The sequence below is a fragment of the Eleginops maclovinus genome, chromosome 5 (assembly GCF_036324505.1).
Source record: "Eleginops maclovinus isolate JMC-PN-2008 ecotype Puerto Natales chromosome 5, JC_Emac_rtc_rv5, whole genome shotgun sequence".
NCBI lineage: Eukaryota > Metazoa > Chordata > Actinopteri > Perciformes > Eleginopidae > Eleginops > Eleginops maclovinus.
Genome location: NC_086353.1, coordinates 4,530,067 through 4,546,584, shown reverse-complemented (window position 1 = coordinate 4,546,584; position 16,518 = coordinate 4,530,067). Strand labels below are relative to the sequence as shown.

Below are 16,518 nucleotides of genomic sequence, written 5' to 3'. Positions count from 1 at the left end.
CCCCAATTTTAAGGACACTTGGAGTAGAATCACTTGTCTGATCATTTTAGTTTTTGTGTTTGTTAAAACAGATTTTTGTGGGAAAACTGCCCAAAAAAAGGACACATATTGAGAAATGTTTTAAAATTAGTTCTGCACTGTAGAGTTTCTCAACTTTTGGTTCTAGATCCATTGGAGGTCTCTTGATAAGTCAGTGGTTAATGTACCTGACTGGGTGGGAAATAGAGGATCCTTTCTCTAAAATCTATTTAAAGTTCCCACTTAGAAAACAATCATACTGAATTTCACATGATATGAACATGAGAATGTGGGGATCTTATAAAGGTCACTGGCCAGAAAACGTGGAGAAACTTAAATAAGTAAAAGTAATCTTTTTGTGTTGGTTATTGGCAATAATGTCTTGGAGTGAGATGGATTACAGCTGCCGAAACAAGACAATGATCAACACTGTTTGACACTAATTCCAACAAAGCACAGGTTAGTTGTTTTATAGACACCTAACCCTTTCACCACACACTCCTGTTTATTGTCTCTGGCCAGTTTAATACCTTCTGACATCCCCAGAAGGATCATTATTGTCTGAGTGTTTACATTCATGTAGCAGGACAGCCCCGGGATCGGTGAGAGCAAATATTGATTGTGGGCGGACGGTGGCTTTTAATTCCAGCTGCTGACCTTTGTCACCTGCAAATCCTGTCTGTGAGGCAGCAATCATTTGTGCACCGGAGCCAAAGATAAATCTGGTCCTCACAACCCTAAAACATTAAAGAATAGTTACATGTTTTGTTCAGCAGGATATTCTCTGCATGCCCTTAAAGTGATTATAAGACTTCGGAGGACGTAAAGGTGTACTAAAGGTATGATCAAATATAATAACAATAACTTAAGTCTAAGACTAACTCCAATATATTGAATGCGGACCTTTCACTTGAGATGGAGTACTGACATTGTGGTATTGCTACAGTAGTGTTTTCACCAAAAGTTGCTTGGGGAACCATACAGCACATGCCCCTTTCACCAGTTCAATATTTCAGTATTTTTACCCTGGTGAATTAATACATTTTAACAAAAACACACAACACATCTGTTTAAATGCAGGGTAATGTATACCTTTGCTACACTACTTGTTCTTGAACTGAACTGTATGCATCTCCCACTGCAGATCACATTCAAATAAATGTGTAATTGGTTATTTCTCAGGCTGCGGATTCAACCCTGAAGAGAACACACCTAAAAAGACAGTTTATGTAACACGCTCATAAACAGTGATGGATGGATCCGAAGAGAGAATGCAAATTTTACAGTTCTTGATAAAAAAAGAAATATCTTAAAATAAAAAAACCCAGAAATCTCCGGTGTCGTTCCTTCTTCCCGAAGAAAGTTTGAAAAGCAGATCATCTACACAATGTGACTGTGTGCTTTCATTCACACGGCCTACATGCAGACGCAGGGCTTTCTATCTACATGTTACTTGATGTTTTCTGTGCAAGGTGCTGTCATCGGTACCAGACTCTGCCAAGAGTCAGCTTTCTTACAGCAGAGCTACTAACTGGATAATTGGGGGGTGGGGGGCTATACACTCCAATTAGCAGGCGATGCGAAAGGGAGGAGGGATCACTCGACTGTATCCGAGGAAAGCAGCGTAAAACCGGGTGATACATATCAGATCGCAGCAAAGGCTAATGTGTGTGAGCTGAGGGCATCATATATTACAGCCTATAGGAGGAAATGAGTCAGGTCTCTAAATAAATACTGCCAAGGTTGCTGCTGCACTGTGAAGCATCACTGCCAAACCCGAGATCTCACACTGTTTATTTTCCTAAGTTCCTCTCTGTCTTCCCTCTCTTTCTGTCAGTGGATTTCTCTTCCTGATCTAAAGGCCTCAGAGGAATGCTGTTTACCATAACAGACTGTGTGAGCCCATCTGAAACACCTCCAGGAGACACCGTCAGACTCCTCCCTTTTCCTGGTCAGATTTGTTTTCACCATTATTCCCTAAACAAACAACTGTGACTATGCGTTTTCTTGGCTTGCATACAAAGATATATACATCCTGCACATGCCTGCAGACAAAAACAGGTGGAGATATAGGGCTTATCCCTCTATTCCACCCTGTATTTTTCAACAAAATAAGCCATTTGACTTCTGTAGCAGCTAAATCATAAAGAAATGAACCAGAAAATAAACTCAAACTAAAATGTCCACTGAGGGACCAGATAGCTTATCTTAAGCAGGGAATTGATCCAATGTCCAGGCAAGAACGTCCTTTGTGTTATTCCAATAATCCAACAGGATAATGACAATGTTCTTTTTTGCATTTCCTGTGGCTTTTCCTGGTAAAAAAAAAACATATGCACATTTCGGTGTGCAAATCCCAGCTCCACCTGTCTCCAATAAACACTTAATCCTCCTCTGTCCAAAGCTGCATTCAAAAATAAAAGCATGACAAATCACTTTGACTACCTAAGTAATAACAGTAAAATCAAGATATATTTATTGTAATCACAAACTGCAAGAAAATACATGTCAGACTTTTAAATAACAACATCAATGTAAACACCACTATGGGCTTTAAGAAAATTGTGATTTTCGTTGGTACTATTTTCTGATTCTGTGACGATTAACGAAGAACATAAACTGCAAATGAATCCATTCATGTCCCAATTGGCACTTTAAGGAAGATGCGCTACCACTTTATGGAGGATTTCTAAGATGCAACCATCAGATTCATAAAGGGTTAATAATTCTGGTATTTTGTATGGATAAGAATAATTGTTGAGTTGTAAATAGTACGTTCGGCCATCAAAATCCTTTGTTGATTTACATTTAAAACTAAAGACACATAAATAGACATAGGGCTTATTCCCATCTGGTTTTGTGTATTTTTCTTGATTTATCTTTAAGTGATCAATTAGTTGTTTAATTGAAATTGCAGTATTTTCATATCTCACGAGAAGAGAAAGGCAGAATGGATGTATCTTCACAGTTTCTTGTGGCAGATGTGAACGCAGTGCTCGCATCAAATTGAGACAGATGAATCAATGGATTCACACCATCACCACTCAAACACCCATGTCTTATGACTACGCTCCTCTGTGATTCTATTCCCATCGACTAAATGCGGGCTACGTTTAAATCTCGGGTCATGGTTATTAATTACTCCTCCCAGTGCAGTTGAAAGCCTAGTGAAAGGGGGTGGGGAGTAGATGCACGGGGAGCGAGGCGGGAGCACGCAGGCAGGAACAAAGGCCCGCCACGAGGGTTCATGCCTCCCACTGCTAGAGACCCACATACTGCCGTGGATCTGCAGACGGAGGTTAGGACCACCTAGGCAGATTTCCCCTGGGGGCTATTATCGCCCGGAAGATAAAATGAGTTTCAGGCAGAGGAGCTTCCACACACACAGATGCAAAGGGTCTGATACTGCTGGGTGTAACGCTTCAAGGATGGTTCCTTTCTCTACTTTGTAATGTAACTGCCAATCATGTCTAAGAACAAAAGAGCTGATTCATCATTATTTTGGGTAAAGAGAAAATGATTAAAAAAAGCTCAATGTGATTTGTATAGTAAATACCTTCCAAAGTAAGAGTTAATGAGCTGGAAAGGGGGAAAAGGATAACGTTACTATGAGTTGAGGTTAAAGGCAGACAGACCACACTAATTACAAGTATTTTCATATTTTTTAATCCAGAAACTACATTTTTTATAAAGGTACACGTATTCAGACTACGAAATGTCACTACACGGAATATCTGATAACAAGGTCGTTAGATAACCACAATTGTAGTGGAATAATAATAAATTTTCTGTAAAGAAATGTTGAGTGTTTGTCAGCTGGTACTTACGTCTTTACTCATCACTTCGCCTTGAATAAAGTTAGTATTGTATGGTGAATGTGTTTTTATTGCTTGAATAACCTTTACTCTACCATTATACTGAATATCAAATACAAGGACTGTTGAATGAGAAAAATAAACTATAGTAAGAAACAACCTTTAGCTTTGGCATCACGTCTTTTTCTTTTCAAACAGTATCAGGTATGTAAATAATGTCTTGGAAAAAGAAAACACTTTAGAAAAGTTAGTTTGCTCATTCCATAGGTACATATTATACGTGATGTTGTACATAGGCACTGAATGGACGTACCCCCCTGATGGTGAATTGTTACTAAAAGCTAGGTCCCATGGCAATCATCTATTTATTCAAGTTTATCTTTTATAAAATCACACTAATCAAGAAGTAAAAGAAAATTTGAATAAAGCTCCTGTGAGATATGACAAAAGGTGTACTATGGTAGGATGAGAGTTACAGTCGGATGAGGGAAGTTCTGTGCACTCAGTGATCACAGCTTACAGGTGCGTTGACAGACCTGACTGTATTTTATGAAGTCTTTACGACTCCAAACCTTAAAACCGTTATATTTTGACACTTACTTCTGTCGAACTGTTTCTGTTAACACGCCCACTCGCCGTCGCCGCCGCTGCTGCTGCTTTGGGGCTTCAGTGACGAGTATCTGTTGCGTTCCTCAAAAAAGTCTTTCCAGGCACGAGTTGTTTGTACGTCACAACACCCCCGATGATTGACAGCCATTGAGAGAGACATGTTCTGGCAGCTGTTGAAAGAAGAAGAGGACATTTTAGGGTCAAGGTCTTTCATGTCAGGTCAACACAATCACCAAAAACAAGACCTAAGCCCACATTATCACATTACATGTCATCTGCGCAAGGAAACTTCCGCATGCTGACTGCAGAGGCTTGGGATTGGGCCATTGACCTTCTGATTAGAGGTTGCCCATTTAGCCACAGCCACCAGCACCCCCATACCATGTGTTATTAGATCAGCATCCTTGGCATCCCAATTTGTTTAAGAACGAAATCTCACTTCTAGAATAAGTTAGGTATGAACAGATCTTTACAGATAATCGTAAAACATTTAGCTATACCTCTTCTTTGTCCTCTCCATTGCCAGCTCTCAATACATTCCTCAAAGTGTAGCCTTCAGCTGCCTATAGGCCTGTGTCACACGGCTCACCTGGAGGGGCTGCGTCACTTAGAGATGTGTCAGTGCTGCTGTCACTGTGTTTACTCTTAAAGCTGAAAGCAGAGGCAATGCAGAGATTGTTTATTCCTCTGAGGCATGATGTCATTTTAAGTGATTTATTGATTTGATTCATTTGACAGGAAAAAAAAGCTGCTAATTGGTTTAACGGTAAAGTACCAACAATTAACTCGTATAGCTTCTGATCGAGCAGCAAATAGGAATATTTAAAGGCTTTTCTCGTTTTTATATGATACAAAGGTTAATTATTGTTGGTATTGGTGCCATAAAATAAGTAATTTGACATCAGTTTGGGCTATATATTTCATAATCAAATAACAGGAACAAGTTGATAATCTTTTTGACCATCTGACCATTTATTCTTAGCTACAAGTGACCTGGACCCTAATCCATCTCATAAATGACTGCGTAGACCTGCAGATTTCATGGATCAAACCCTTCATTATAACCTTATTAAGATTAATAACTGCAGACTTGAGTTCTAACTAGAAAAGGAGAAAACCCATAAGCATTTGTACATGTGTTGACGATATTTATAACTGCATTAAAACAAATGGAGTAACCCCAGACAGTGGGATTTGTTTTTCTGGTTTATAACTGATCTAAAGAAAAATTCTAAATGACTTTTTAAGAATGAGTTACGCCCTTAACATAAAGTGTTAGTTTGTCTGACCTTATAGTAAGCTACCTTTTTCCATTATGCTGTTTCAGTGTATAATCTTTTTGTAGTTAGTGTACGTCATAATACAAAATTACAAAACGTGGTGTTTTTCTCCAAAATCCTTTATATGGTTACGCAAATCGTTGTGTAAGGGTGTGAATCAGTAATGAGCCTCAGGGTGGAGTTACAGAGGTGAAGGTCTGGTGTTAACTTTTTTTCTGAACTACACCCTTAGGCTCATAGATAAATGCTGATGTGAGAAAAAAATAATCCGGGATGCTGCTTGGAGTAATAATTTCCTTTTAAGTCATAGCTTATAGGCTTCAACATGAATGAACGCACATGTGACACACACACACACACACACACACACGCGCGCGCGCGCGCGCGCGCGGGCTCGTGGAATAAATGTGCCATGCGTGGCCTTGTTGTCAGCCTGTGGGAGCTGTAGGCATGGGTGGCCAGCAGGCGGGATTTATAATGGTGATGAATCCCGGAGGTCTTAGTAATTATGGCTGTCGCTGGACGGAGAGGGGGGGGGGGGGGACAACCCAGCGGAGGCATTTTATCTTAATCACAGCTCAGCTCCATTCAAATTAATTTGACAAGTTTTCCCAATCCTTATTAAAAGACGCATCTTACAAATGACAACCCCCTCCTCCCTTATTTAAATGCCTAGTCATGAAAGAGATATATGAAAAAATATTTGTTGGAAGAAAAAAAAGGGGGCACTATAAGGTTGCAGAGATATTTCCCGGTGATATTTCCCCCCCTGCAGGGCGCCCTGAGCCATCCATCCCTCCCACCTCCCGAGTGTTTCTATAGTAATTTCCAGCCAATGATCAGTAGGTGTCCACATCCCTGCTTCCTCACCTCAGCACCAATCAGCCACACACAGCGACAGGAGACACGAGCGCAGAGAGCAGGCAGACACACAATACAGAGGAGAGGAAACACTCTGCGATTTTTACCCGTTTGGCTTATTTATGCACTTTCCATAACATTTTTTTTAACGTGACAAGAAAGTCGATAAAAATGCTCCTTTTGTTTTGAGCGCGCACACATACACACGCTCTCCCCCGGCAGCTCGTGCGTCTTCTCCCATCTTTGCGATATTATCCCCCCACGTATCGCCTCGCGGTAATGTGCCGTCACACGGTCGCAGGCTGGTAGCACCTTGGGAGCTCTTCTCAACAGGAACCTGGTAGGTGATGCTCTCCCTCTTCCTCCCTCTCTCTCCCTCTCTTTCTGTGTCCGTCCATATTTCTGCCGTCCACTTGCATGCGTTTTTACCTCCTTTTCCCCCGTCCGGATTGCGTGGCTGCAAAGTGATCCAGGCAATGTCAGATTATTTTTTATAGGGTTTTATTTTGTCTTCTTCCCTCTTCGGATTATCTATGCATGACTTTTGCTCTGAATATCTACCAAAGAGTGTAATTAATGGCTTCGCGGTGCAGCACAATGGTTCGTCATCGGACGTGGCTTTCTTTTTTTTTTTTACTTTTCTTTCTTCAATCTCCTTCCCGCACTCTCCACCTTCCTCCTCTCTCTCTATCTCCCCACCTCTCCTTGTGTCTCTCTCCAGCAAGTATTGAACATTTCTGTCTCTCTAAACTTTGTTTACAGGCTGAAAATCAATGTCCGTGACTTGATTGCCTTTGGGCTGCGTATTTCGCTCCGGGGGTGAATTGATTAAGTAATAATGACCCTGAGGAGGGCTGATCATTAAGCCGAGGAGGGTTTTGTTTACTGGTGGCTGCGGGTTGTTTTCGGATGCCACGTCGACATTGAACCTGCAGAGCTTGTGTTGGATGATGGATAGGACTCTTGGTGACACATTTTTGTAGAGAAACAAGAATAGTTAAAATAGAAACAATTCTGGGTAGTTTAGTGTGTGTTAGAAAGTGCAGTGTGAGATGCATCATTTCTGGAAAAGCCACTGGAAGTTCTTCAATATTTAGATATTTTTCAGGTTTAAAAGGAGAGGGACTTTACTGTTTAGGGGTCTTTAATATTTCCACCCATATATCTCCAGTGCTATGTATATTTATACTTCTTTTTTTTTGGAGACAGCTGCTGGTTAGCACCATGGAAGTGATTTGAAATGCTTTAGTGCTCCAGCAATGGATCAGCTTTGGCAATTAAGAGAGAAAGCCCAGAAAAAGGTAATGGAAGTAGGGGGAGATGTGTCTAATGGGCTTTTATCTGTGGAAACCAAATCCAGACACACTGGTGGAGAGAGAGAGAGAGAGAGAGAGAGAGAGAGAGTGGGGGGGGGGGGGAATAGAGAGGTGGGGGGTGGGGTGAATGGAGCAACCCCATACATACACACACACCTACAGACACACCATCCTGAGGCAGCTGACACTGTTGTTCTGGTCCATGATCTGGATGTAAACTCACCGCTGGCTATCTGTGCTGTCATTGAGTTAATGTAATAGAGCTGACCATGAATGAATACCAGGTGCTCTTAAGAGCTGGACAGAGTCGTGTTTACATGGACGAAGTCACCTCTACTATTTGGATTAGATGGAAAATGTGAAAATATTAAAACTTCGTTCCTCCTGGCTCCCAAAGCAGATTATTTTTAAGAGCTTATATTGCCAGCCTAAGGTAAAAAATCTTTGTGTTTGTAGCTGTCTTAATCTGAATCGTGGTGGGGCTCTGCTCTAACTTTTCTAAAATAGTGGTATTTTCGATTGAATATTACATTTTTATGTTTTGATGAAGCTCACTCTTGTGTATTAAAATGCATTATTCATTCTGTGAAGTAGACGACTGGACTTTCTTTAAAAAATATGTAACAATACTTTGACAAGACATCTTAAAAATATGTTGAAAACGTGGCACCTTCTTTGAAGCATGCTAATTCTTGTCCCCATTATAATAATGGCATGGGGGTCTGTCACAGCTATCACGTTACTGTCACCAGATGAAGATCAGTTCTGAGTATTTGTGATAGTTACATTAGAAAACGTACGGCGTAAACAATGTGTCACGAGATTCTTCAAATGTTCCGCTGTTATCTTTGGAGAAAAGTTGACGCAGAGAAATGAAAACTGATGAGGATGAAAACATTTGCCTCTTTTGTGTGTAACTGTTGTTTTTTTGTGTGTTTGTATTTTACTTTTAGCACTGGAGAAGATACACCAGGATGGTATCACGCTGTTGGTAACCAGCTCCAGTTCCACAAAGGCCGCTGTAACCTCACTCTCTTCTCCTGAACACTGACAACCATCCCTCAGCCATGGCGAACATAAGCAATGCGCTTTGCATTGAAAACGTACAGAACGCAGATATTTCTCTCTTACAAAAGGATAATCTCCAGGATGGTGGATTAAGCCAGCTTTTGGATTATAACGCTGAAATGGAAAGGTACAGGTCTTTTGCAAACTTTTATAAAACCAATGGGGCATTTCCACAGACTGCTAAGATTGCCCGCATCACAACGCCCATTTTTCCCAGTGCCAGAATTGGCATGTCCCCTTGGAACTGCGATAACGCCATGCTCTGGGGAAGGAAATCAGCGGCAATAAACCCTAATAGGACCAGCATGCATAGAAATGACTCCCAGAGGCCGGGGAAGCCAGAGACGCTGCAAATGGCAAATAATAATTTCCTCTCTACCTTATCCCCCGAACACTGCAGACCTTTAGCAGGAGAATGCATGAACAAGCTGAAATGCGGCGCTGCTGAAGCAGAGATAATGAATCTCCAAGAACGCGTTGGAACTTTTTCCGCTATCCCGGCTTTGGGGGGCATCTCATTACCTCCCGGGGTCATCGTCATGACAGCCCTTCACTCCCCCGCAGCCTCAGCAGCCGTTACAGACAGTGCGTTTCAAATTGCCAATCTGGCAGACTGCCCACAGAATAATTCCTCGGTATCCAGTGGAAACCCAGCGAAGAAGAAAAGGAAAAGGTGTGGGGTCTGTGCACCCTGCAGGCGGCTAATCAACTGTGGTGTCTGCAGCAGTTGTCGGAACCGCAAAACGGGCCACCAGATCTGCAAATTTAGGAAATGTGAGGAGCTGAAGAAGAAGCCAGGCTCGTCGCTGGAGGTGAGAACCGGGGCTCTGCTTCCCCTTCTTTTGTTATTATCCCCTTGCACTCCAAAGCATTAACCTTTTCATCCAGTCACGTTCTAAGCCCTTGAAAATTGTTTCCATGCCCACCCATGCCTGAACATCCCCCCGGCTTCTCAAATCTGCCTACCCGCCTAGCCTAATTGGCAGTAATTAGGGGTGTTTGTGTGGAGCGCAAGCTGAGCTTGGCTCAGACACCCCTAATTGCTGCCAGTCAGGCTGGGGCTGGAACGCATCCGAACAACCCCGAGCTTGGCTCAGCTCCAAGCAGGGCTGGGAAATGGTTTTCAGCAGAGAGCCATCCCTCTCTGCACCCGGTCATTTTAACCAATTATGGAAACCGTCTCTGGATGGGGAGAATCAATATCCCACAAAGCCTCAGCCTCCGACCACCAAGAGATGGTGAGAGTGATGGCAGGGCTGCTGATGGCGCTTCTCAAAACATAACCCAAGTTCTGTGTGGGGAGGGGAGAATGATCTCTCCCACTGATCCTGTATGAATTGATTGTGAATATACAGTAGGGTTGAGATTAAATCATTTTTGTATTATATTTGTGACATTGTGGCCAATTATGGATCAATCTAGGGCATACTGCATACCAAGAAAGATGCAGAAAAACACTGTCACTTCAGAAAGAGAAAGCATTACACTCTGGCTTAACTGACAGGCAGCAAGAGGCTTCATTAGGACACAATCAGAGGGCCATGTTGTTTTTAAAGGTTCGTTTTAATTGATTTATTTAGGGCCTGACATTTGGTTATCAAAGGCAAAGACAGAATATGAATGCTAAGTTGAAGGTATGGCTCTCTTCACCCTGGAAGTTTGAACCTGCTAAATGACTAAACTTAAGCTTGTGGGGATGAGTCACCAACAAATGCAACCTGAGGGTCTGATGATTGGCTATTAATTAAGTGATTACATAGAGAGGGAAAAGAGGTTAATTATAAAATATCACCTAATCTAGTCATGGAAAAACACCATGTATGGATTCCTTTGTTGATTGTGAACTTTTGCCATGATTGATTTTTAAAGAAAAACACATTTTTGCAGATTCCATCTCCTCAAGTTCATTTAGGAGTTTTTCTTATATTTTAATATGTAGATAGGACATGTGCTTGCTCATTTCAAGAGAAATAATGTCAATATTTTGTGATTGATATTGTGCCTGAATGCAAAAAGTTGCATCTTATTAACAATTAGTGTTTACAAGCTCAATGTGCAGACATGTTTTTATTTTTTCATTTGATTCCCATCATTGTCTCATTTACAAATCTAGTGCAGGTTTTCTGTCAAGTGACTCCCAGTTTGACAGCCAAAGCTAATATCCCTGATTAAAATCTTAGTTACTTTCCCCAGGCATCAAACACTTTCCTATTTTGCAACTTAATACAATTCAAGGACTAAATCAGGGTGTTTTTTGTTTGTATGATAGGGTGTCAGTCATATAAACACCAGCTGTGTAGACAGGGCAGGTCGAACCTACACAGCTGTATTTTCTATTTGAGTTACCATCTCAAAGTTTTGAAAAGTTCCTACCAGGAGGAACTTTGGTAAAACATATCTACACCTCCCAAACAATCTGAAATCAGTGTTTGTAAGAATCTGAATTTAATCTTTTTAAAGAAGCTGCCACAAAACAAGAAGCCTTAAAGAACTCAAATAAAGATGAATGAAATGACCTGATCACGTCAAACGCGATCAAATCCATTGAGAGCAGCCATAAAAAGTGTCATATTGTATGTAATCATTTGCAGAGTAGCTTGAATTGAGTTTTAGAACAAGCTGATACACAACATGTGTTGGAATGTTTAATACAGAAGGAAAAACTCTTATTGCAAAATGTGATCAAATCGGGGTTTAAGAGGTTAAATAATGGGGGTCAATGATTGGTTACAGGTGTGACGTGTAGACCATCGATGTGACAATCGGATGCTTCTTTTACGTTGACTCTACATATCTTGTACTAACAGGTGTCCTGGAACAGGTGTCCAGGAAGCTGGCCTCACATTCATAATGCCTGGGTAGACTCACTTTTGGAAAACATCCATTTGCAAAGACGGGTAGAATTACCGAGGGTGTGAAAACCCCTCAAACAAATCCACACATGCTCTTAAAAAGCTCCTTCAGTAATTCATATTATGGACTTCTCCAGCAGTAATTGTTATTTTTGAGTCTGCATCTGTAATTACGGGCGCACCTTCTGCTGCGGAAATGGGTTGGAGTTTAACGGCATCTCAGAGGTGTGAAGATCTGCTTTTGCTCGGACAAACTTTTAGATTTACAGGGAGGGCTTTTTTTTTTTTACTGTTGTTGTTGCTGGTGCTTATAGTCTCTCCATAGTTGAGTAAAGATTGGATTTAGGAAGTGTTAGGAACCAGGAGGAAAATGTACAGCCCATGCGTGCAAATTCACATGTGAACAGTCCCACGTTCACACACTCTTTAGCACACACACAGATGAACACAAACAATCTTACCCTGAGAAAACACACACACAAAACAGTGTACCTCGCGCCTTGGAAGAGACGATAAGCTACTGGCAGCCAGTTAGATTTGGCTGTCAGTGTTTTCCACATGGGAATCACCCTGAACTAATTATATCTTAAGCAGCGGTGGAAAATGCAAATCAGAATTTTACTCACACCCCTGAAATCGGAGAGCCAATTTAATCTAATACCCCCTTTAATTTAGCGCGCTAATGCAAGGCCCTAGAGAATTGCCCCGTGTCACTGCTGTGCTGCAGATTCTGCTCTTGCTCTGTCTCCGTGCTGCTCTCAGGCTCCAGGATGGATTAGTCTGGCAGAGGAATCTCATCTAACCTAACATTTCCCGAGCCGTTACCTTTGCGTAGCTTGAGCTCCTATGGCTCAAAGGTCCTTCATTAACTTTCAAATGCAATAATACCTTGCGTGTGGGCATGCTGCGCCCTAACCTCTGTTTACCTCGCCTGTTTACCTCGACTTTGCTGATTTCTGCAGAGAGAGTCTCAATTCTGTAAATGTAAAAGTACTGCCAGCTTGTTCTGCTCCACAGATGGATTCACATTGTAGCACTGAGATTAACACGGTGTGAGGACATCCATGTGTGCTTGTACGCAGTGCTGGAACGTACATATTACATCTACTCAAAGTATCGTAGACTTTGTGGTACTTGTAGCTGAGAATTTTCATTTTAAGATATTCTACATTTCTATTCTACTGCATTTTAAAGTCAGTATTGAAACGTTTACACCGTTACATTTATAGTACCACTTTAGATTCTTTAAAAATTATAATTATAAGCCACTACAAAATGTGAATATACAAATAAATAACCATTGACTTATAATTCTAGGTCAAAGGCATTCAGTAGTAGTAAAGAAAGAAGTACTTTTACCAATAAGGCATCAATAATCCTAGTGCAGTAATTTCATTTATTGGATTCTGAACTTTTAATTTTCGTCATTTAGTGCGTTTCTTTTGCAAATACTTTTTGGAACAATTTGAGTCAGAATCAGAAATACTTTATTTATCCCAAACTGGGAGATTTTTGTCGAATGCTGGACTTTTACTTTTAATAGGGTATATGCTACTTTTACTTTAGTATTTGAGTATTTGTTCCAGCACTGACTGTATGATTCCTACTCTTTTTGGCTTGTGGTGCCTTAAAGTGAAGCAGTGTGTAGTTCTGACCCGTTATCAAAGGTTATAGTTTGCTGTGCATGTGACCTGAGAGCAGATTTGTCCATTTCAGATCGTTGCATTGAAGGATTTATATGCCTGAAGCGGTGAGCAAAAAAGGTGTAAAAATGACAGGATAGACAGAAAAATTAAACATCATTTTGTGTTAATTATCTTGTGACCCTACATATTTATCTTGGGACCCTGAAGCTGTTCTGAGGTACTTTGTATTCAGCATCCAACAAGTGGCTCAATGGTTCCACCCTGTTCTGAAATAATGAAATAATCTTAGAAAAAGTCAAACATGTTCTCACTGCAGCCCCACAGAGAGGTTAATTATGGCCTTTGAGGTATTTTTCAAAGTTTATAATACAAATTAAATATATAATATCAGTTTTTATTCCAATTGAATTCAATTTTATCTGAGACATTTGACGTGCTTTTAGGCTAATGTAGGAGGTTGCCTTCATAAATAAATAGGAATTTCCACATTTCCACATGTTTGTGGTTGTCAATCAGACTCTGCAGTTATCTTTCACAGAGAAATGTTAAGAAATATACTCATACACCCTTCCTAAAGTTACATTTCACTAGTAACTATATCATATTTAATGGGATTTTTTTATTAATAGTATGGATTTTAAACCGAACTGACACTGAGACAAGGAGAGCTATCGTGTTAATGTTAAGACATAAAATAATACTACATATAGAGCAATAATAATAAACGTCACGGCTAGGATAGGAAATAAATCTATGAAAGGTCTTTGAGAGGTTGAGTCCAGTACAATAGCTGAAGACGTTCGTGTCTATAATTCATTATGTTGTGCAGTCAGATGCTTAATTTAATCAATACAACAACAAAAGTCTGACCTGGGTAGTGAAATCTTCCTGGAAACTTTCGTTCTACGCCCGACAAAAACCTTTCCAACATGCGGATTTGAGGTGTAGACTCAGCATGTATTATTTAATGTTTGTCTCAAGGTTTTCCTTGTGAATGACTCAATAATGCAGACTTTCCATCAGGAGTTTGATCCCTATAGATAGGAAAGAACAACCCTGCTTAACTTCATTTGATTAAACCACAGGATTTTTTAGAGACAGCTCACTGTGTTGCTGACTATATTGACAGGAACACATTGACTTAGACAGCACCTCTGTTTTTTTGACGTCTATATAACTGCAAAGACAAAGAAAAATCCTTGGAATAACAACATTCAGAAGGCTTCTATTTGATTAGCAGCATAACACGGTGTTGGAAAAAAGCAGGAAAAGGGCAAAATAAAATGTAATTGAACGGATTCCTTCTTTCATTGAACAAATGTCAAAGACCAGCGTCAAGTCATGTGCAGAAAAACAGCATGCTGGAGTAAAGGGATGTTCTTTCTCCCCCATGCTCTTTGTGCAGGGTTGATATGACTACATGAAATGGGTGAGATGAAAAGGGTGGCGTGGCTGCCTTGAAACCTTTGCTATTGTGATAAAAGACAAGGCCCAAAATGGAAGGAAGCAGGACCTTGAGGAAAATAGCTCGGATTCAGCCCCTTAATGAGAGCAGGGGAGCCAAATAAGCAACGGCAGCCAGGTCTAATTTGTTTTAGGTGTGCTCAGAATAGATAAGGACAAATCTGTGGCCTTCACCCCCTCCCCCAACCTTTGCCTCCCTGGAGATAACACTGAGTGCTGCCAGCCAATCTCCGTGGGCAAAGAAGAGGGGGTAAAGAAATAAAAAAAACTAGGAAGGAAAAGCCTGAGGGACAGACGGCCTTTAGATCTGCAGATCTCTAACTTACTGGATTTATTCAAGCTTTAAAACTGCAGATTAATTTGGTCGCAGAGGTCTGGGGGAGTGTGGAAAAAAAAGAGGAATGAAGCCGCGCATCTCAACCTAAAGGGCAACCTTAAGCTCCTGTCAAGACAATAGGATTTTGCCATCTGAACCACGCTGCAGACCGCTTAATTATACACATCTTCCCTGCGAGCTAGCCTTAGCTACTTAAGAGCATGGGCCCCCTTATTCATTGTCATGCCCTTTTTCCCCTAGATTGGTCGTGCCGTGTGGATTTTCTGTCAGTTTCCATTTGCACAGAGTAGCTGTCCTCCTCAGGCCTTCGCTGTGCTCGGAAAGGCACAGCCGCACGGCACTGTTAAAGAATTCATCCTTTTTCGCCACCGCCACCAATTAAGGCCAAAGCGTAATCGGAGGCGTCTGGACGATGCCCTTACATTATGTGGTCTGTCGCCTCCTCTGCCCCTGTTTGATTTAACATCCGTGGTTCAGTGGTGAAAGAGGGCTCATTGCCATTGTCTTTATTATCGTGAGGAGAGCAGAGAGAGGGAGAGGGATAAAGAGAGATGGGGGTAGAAAGCAACCCAGCGGAGGACGGACAGCGTGAAAGAGCAGGTGCGGGAGGACGTTAATGTGTGGCACTTTAAATTTTAAACAGATGAGAATCAATTATTGATGCGGACTCTGGCTGAGAAGTTAAAAGGTATCTCGTCATTACTGCGAGCCTGCCTGACAAAAAGTGTGAGAGAAAAGTCTATAGCAAACGCTTCGTGAGCGCCGAGCACGAGGTGTTGTATTCAATGAGAAGGATTTCTGAAAATATTCTCTGTGTTTTGGCTCGAGTACAACAATGTTTACAAAGAAACCTTCCAAGACACATTACCTGAATTAGGCTGAAGTGCAACAAGGCCAGTCGTAACATGTTTGAATTGATCTAAACCTAAGACTCAGATAATAAAAGCATGATATTTATCCATTTTCAATGATTTATTCACACATTCCTCTAACAGGGATCTTGCTGTTTCTTGTTTGGCGTTCATCATACACCTAGCTAGGGCTTGGCGGCACGTAGAAAATAAAAGATACAAATATTTTTGACCAAATCCCTTGATATCGGTATTGCAACATATGATACAGTTGACCTTTAGCGCATTCACAAAATATTGGCACAATGTTCTTTATAACTAGTTTTCAGTAATGCTCATATAGTGACGAACGGGTCGAGGTAAATTCAAAAATGTCAGATGGTTGCAGCACCTTCAGGTTT

General features: G+C 41.1%; 1 protein-coding gene across 3 annotated transcripts in view; it reads left to right on the top strand.

Annotated features, from left to right (window-relative positions):
- Positions 1 to 6,628: 6,628 nt before the first annotated feature.
- Positions 6,629 to 16,518, top strand: part of cxxc4 (CXXC finger 4) — a 59,297-nt gene continuing 49,407 nt past the window's right edge. For 2 of the 3 annotated variants that reach the window (XM_063884422.1, XM_063884424.1), the window contains exons 1-2: positions 6,629 to 6,923; positions 8,853 to 9,779. In XM_063884422.1, coding sequence (XP_063740492.1) covers positions 8,967 to 9,779 — 813 coding nt within the window. In that variant the 5' untranslated portion in view covers positions 6,629 to 6,923; positions 8,853 to 8,966. Of the gene's footprint in view, positions 6,924 to 6,985; positions 7,184 to 8,852; positions 9,780 to 16,518 lie in introns of those variants that run through there. The other variant, XM_063884423.1, reaches the window with a different exon arrangement.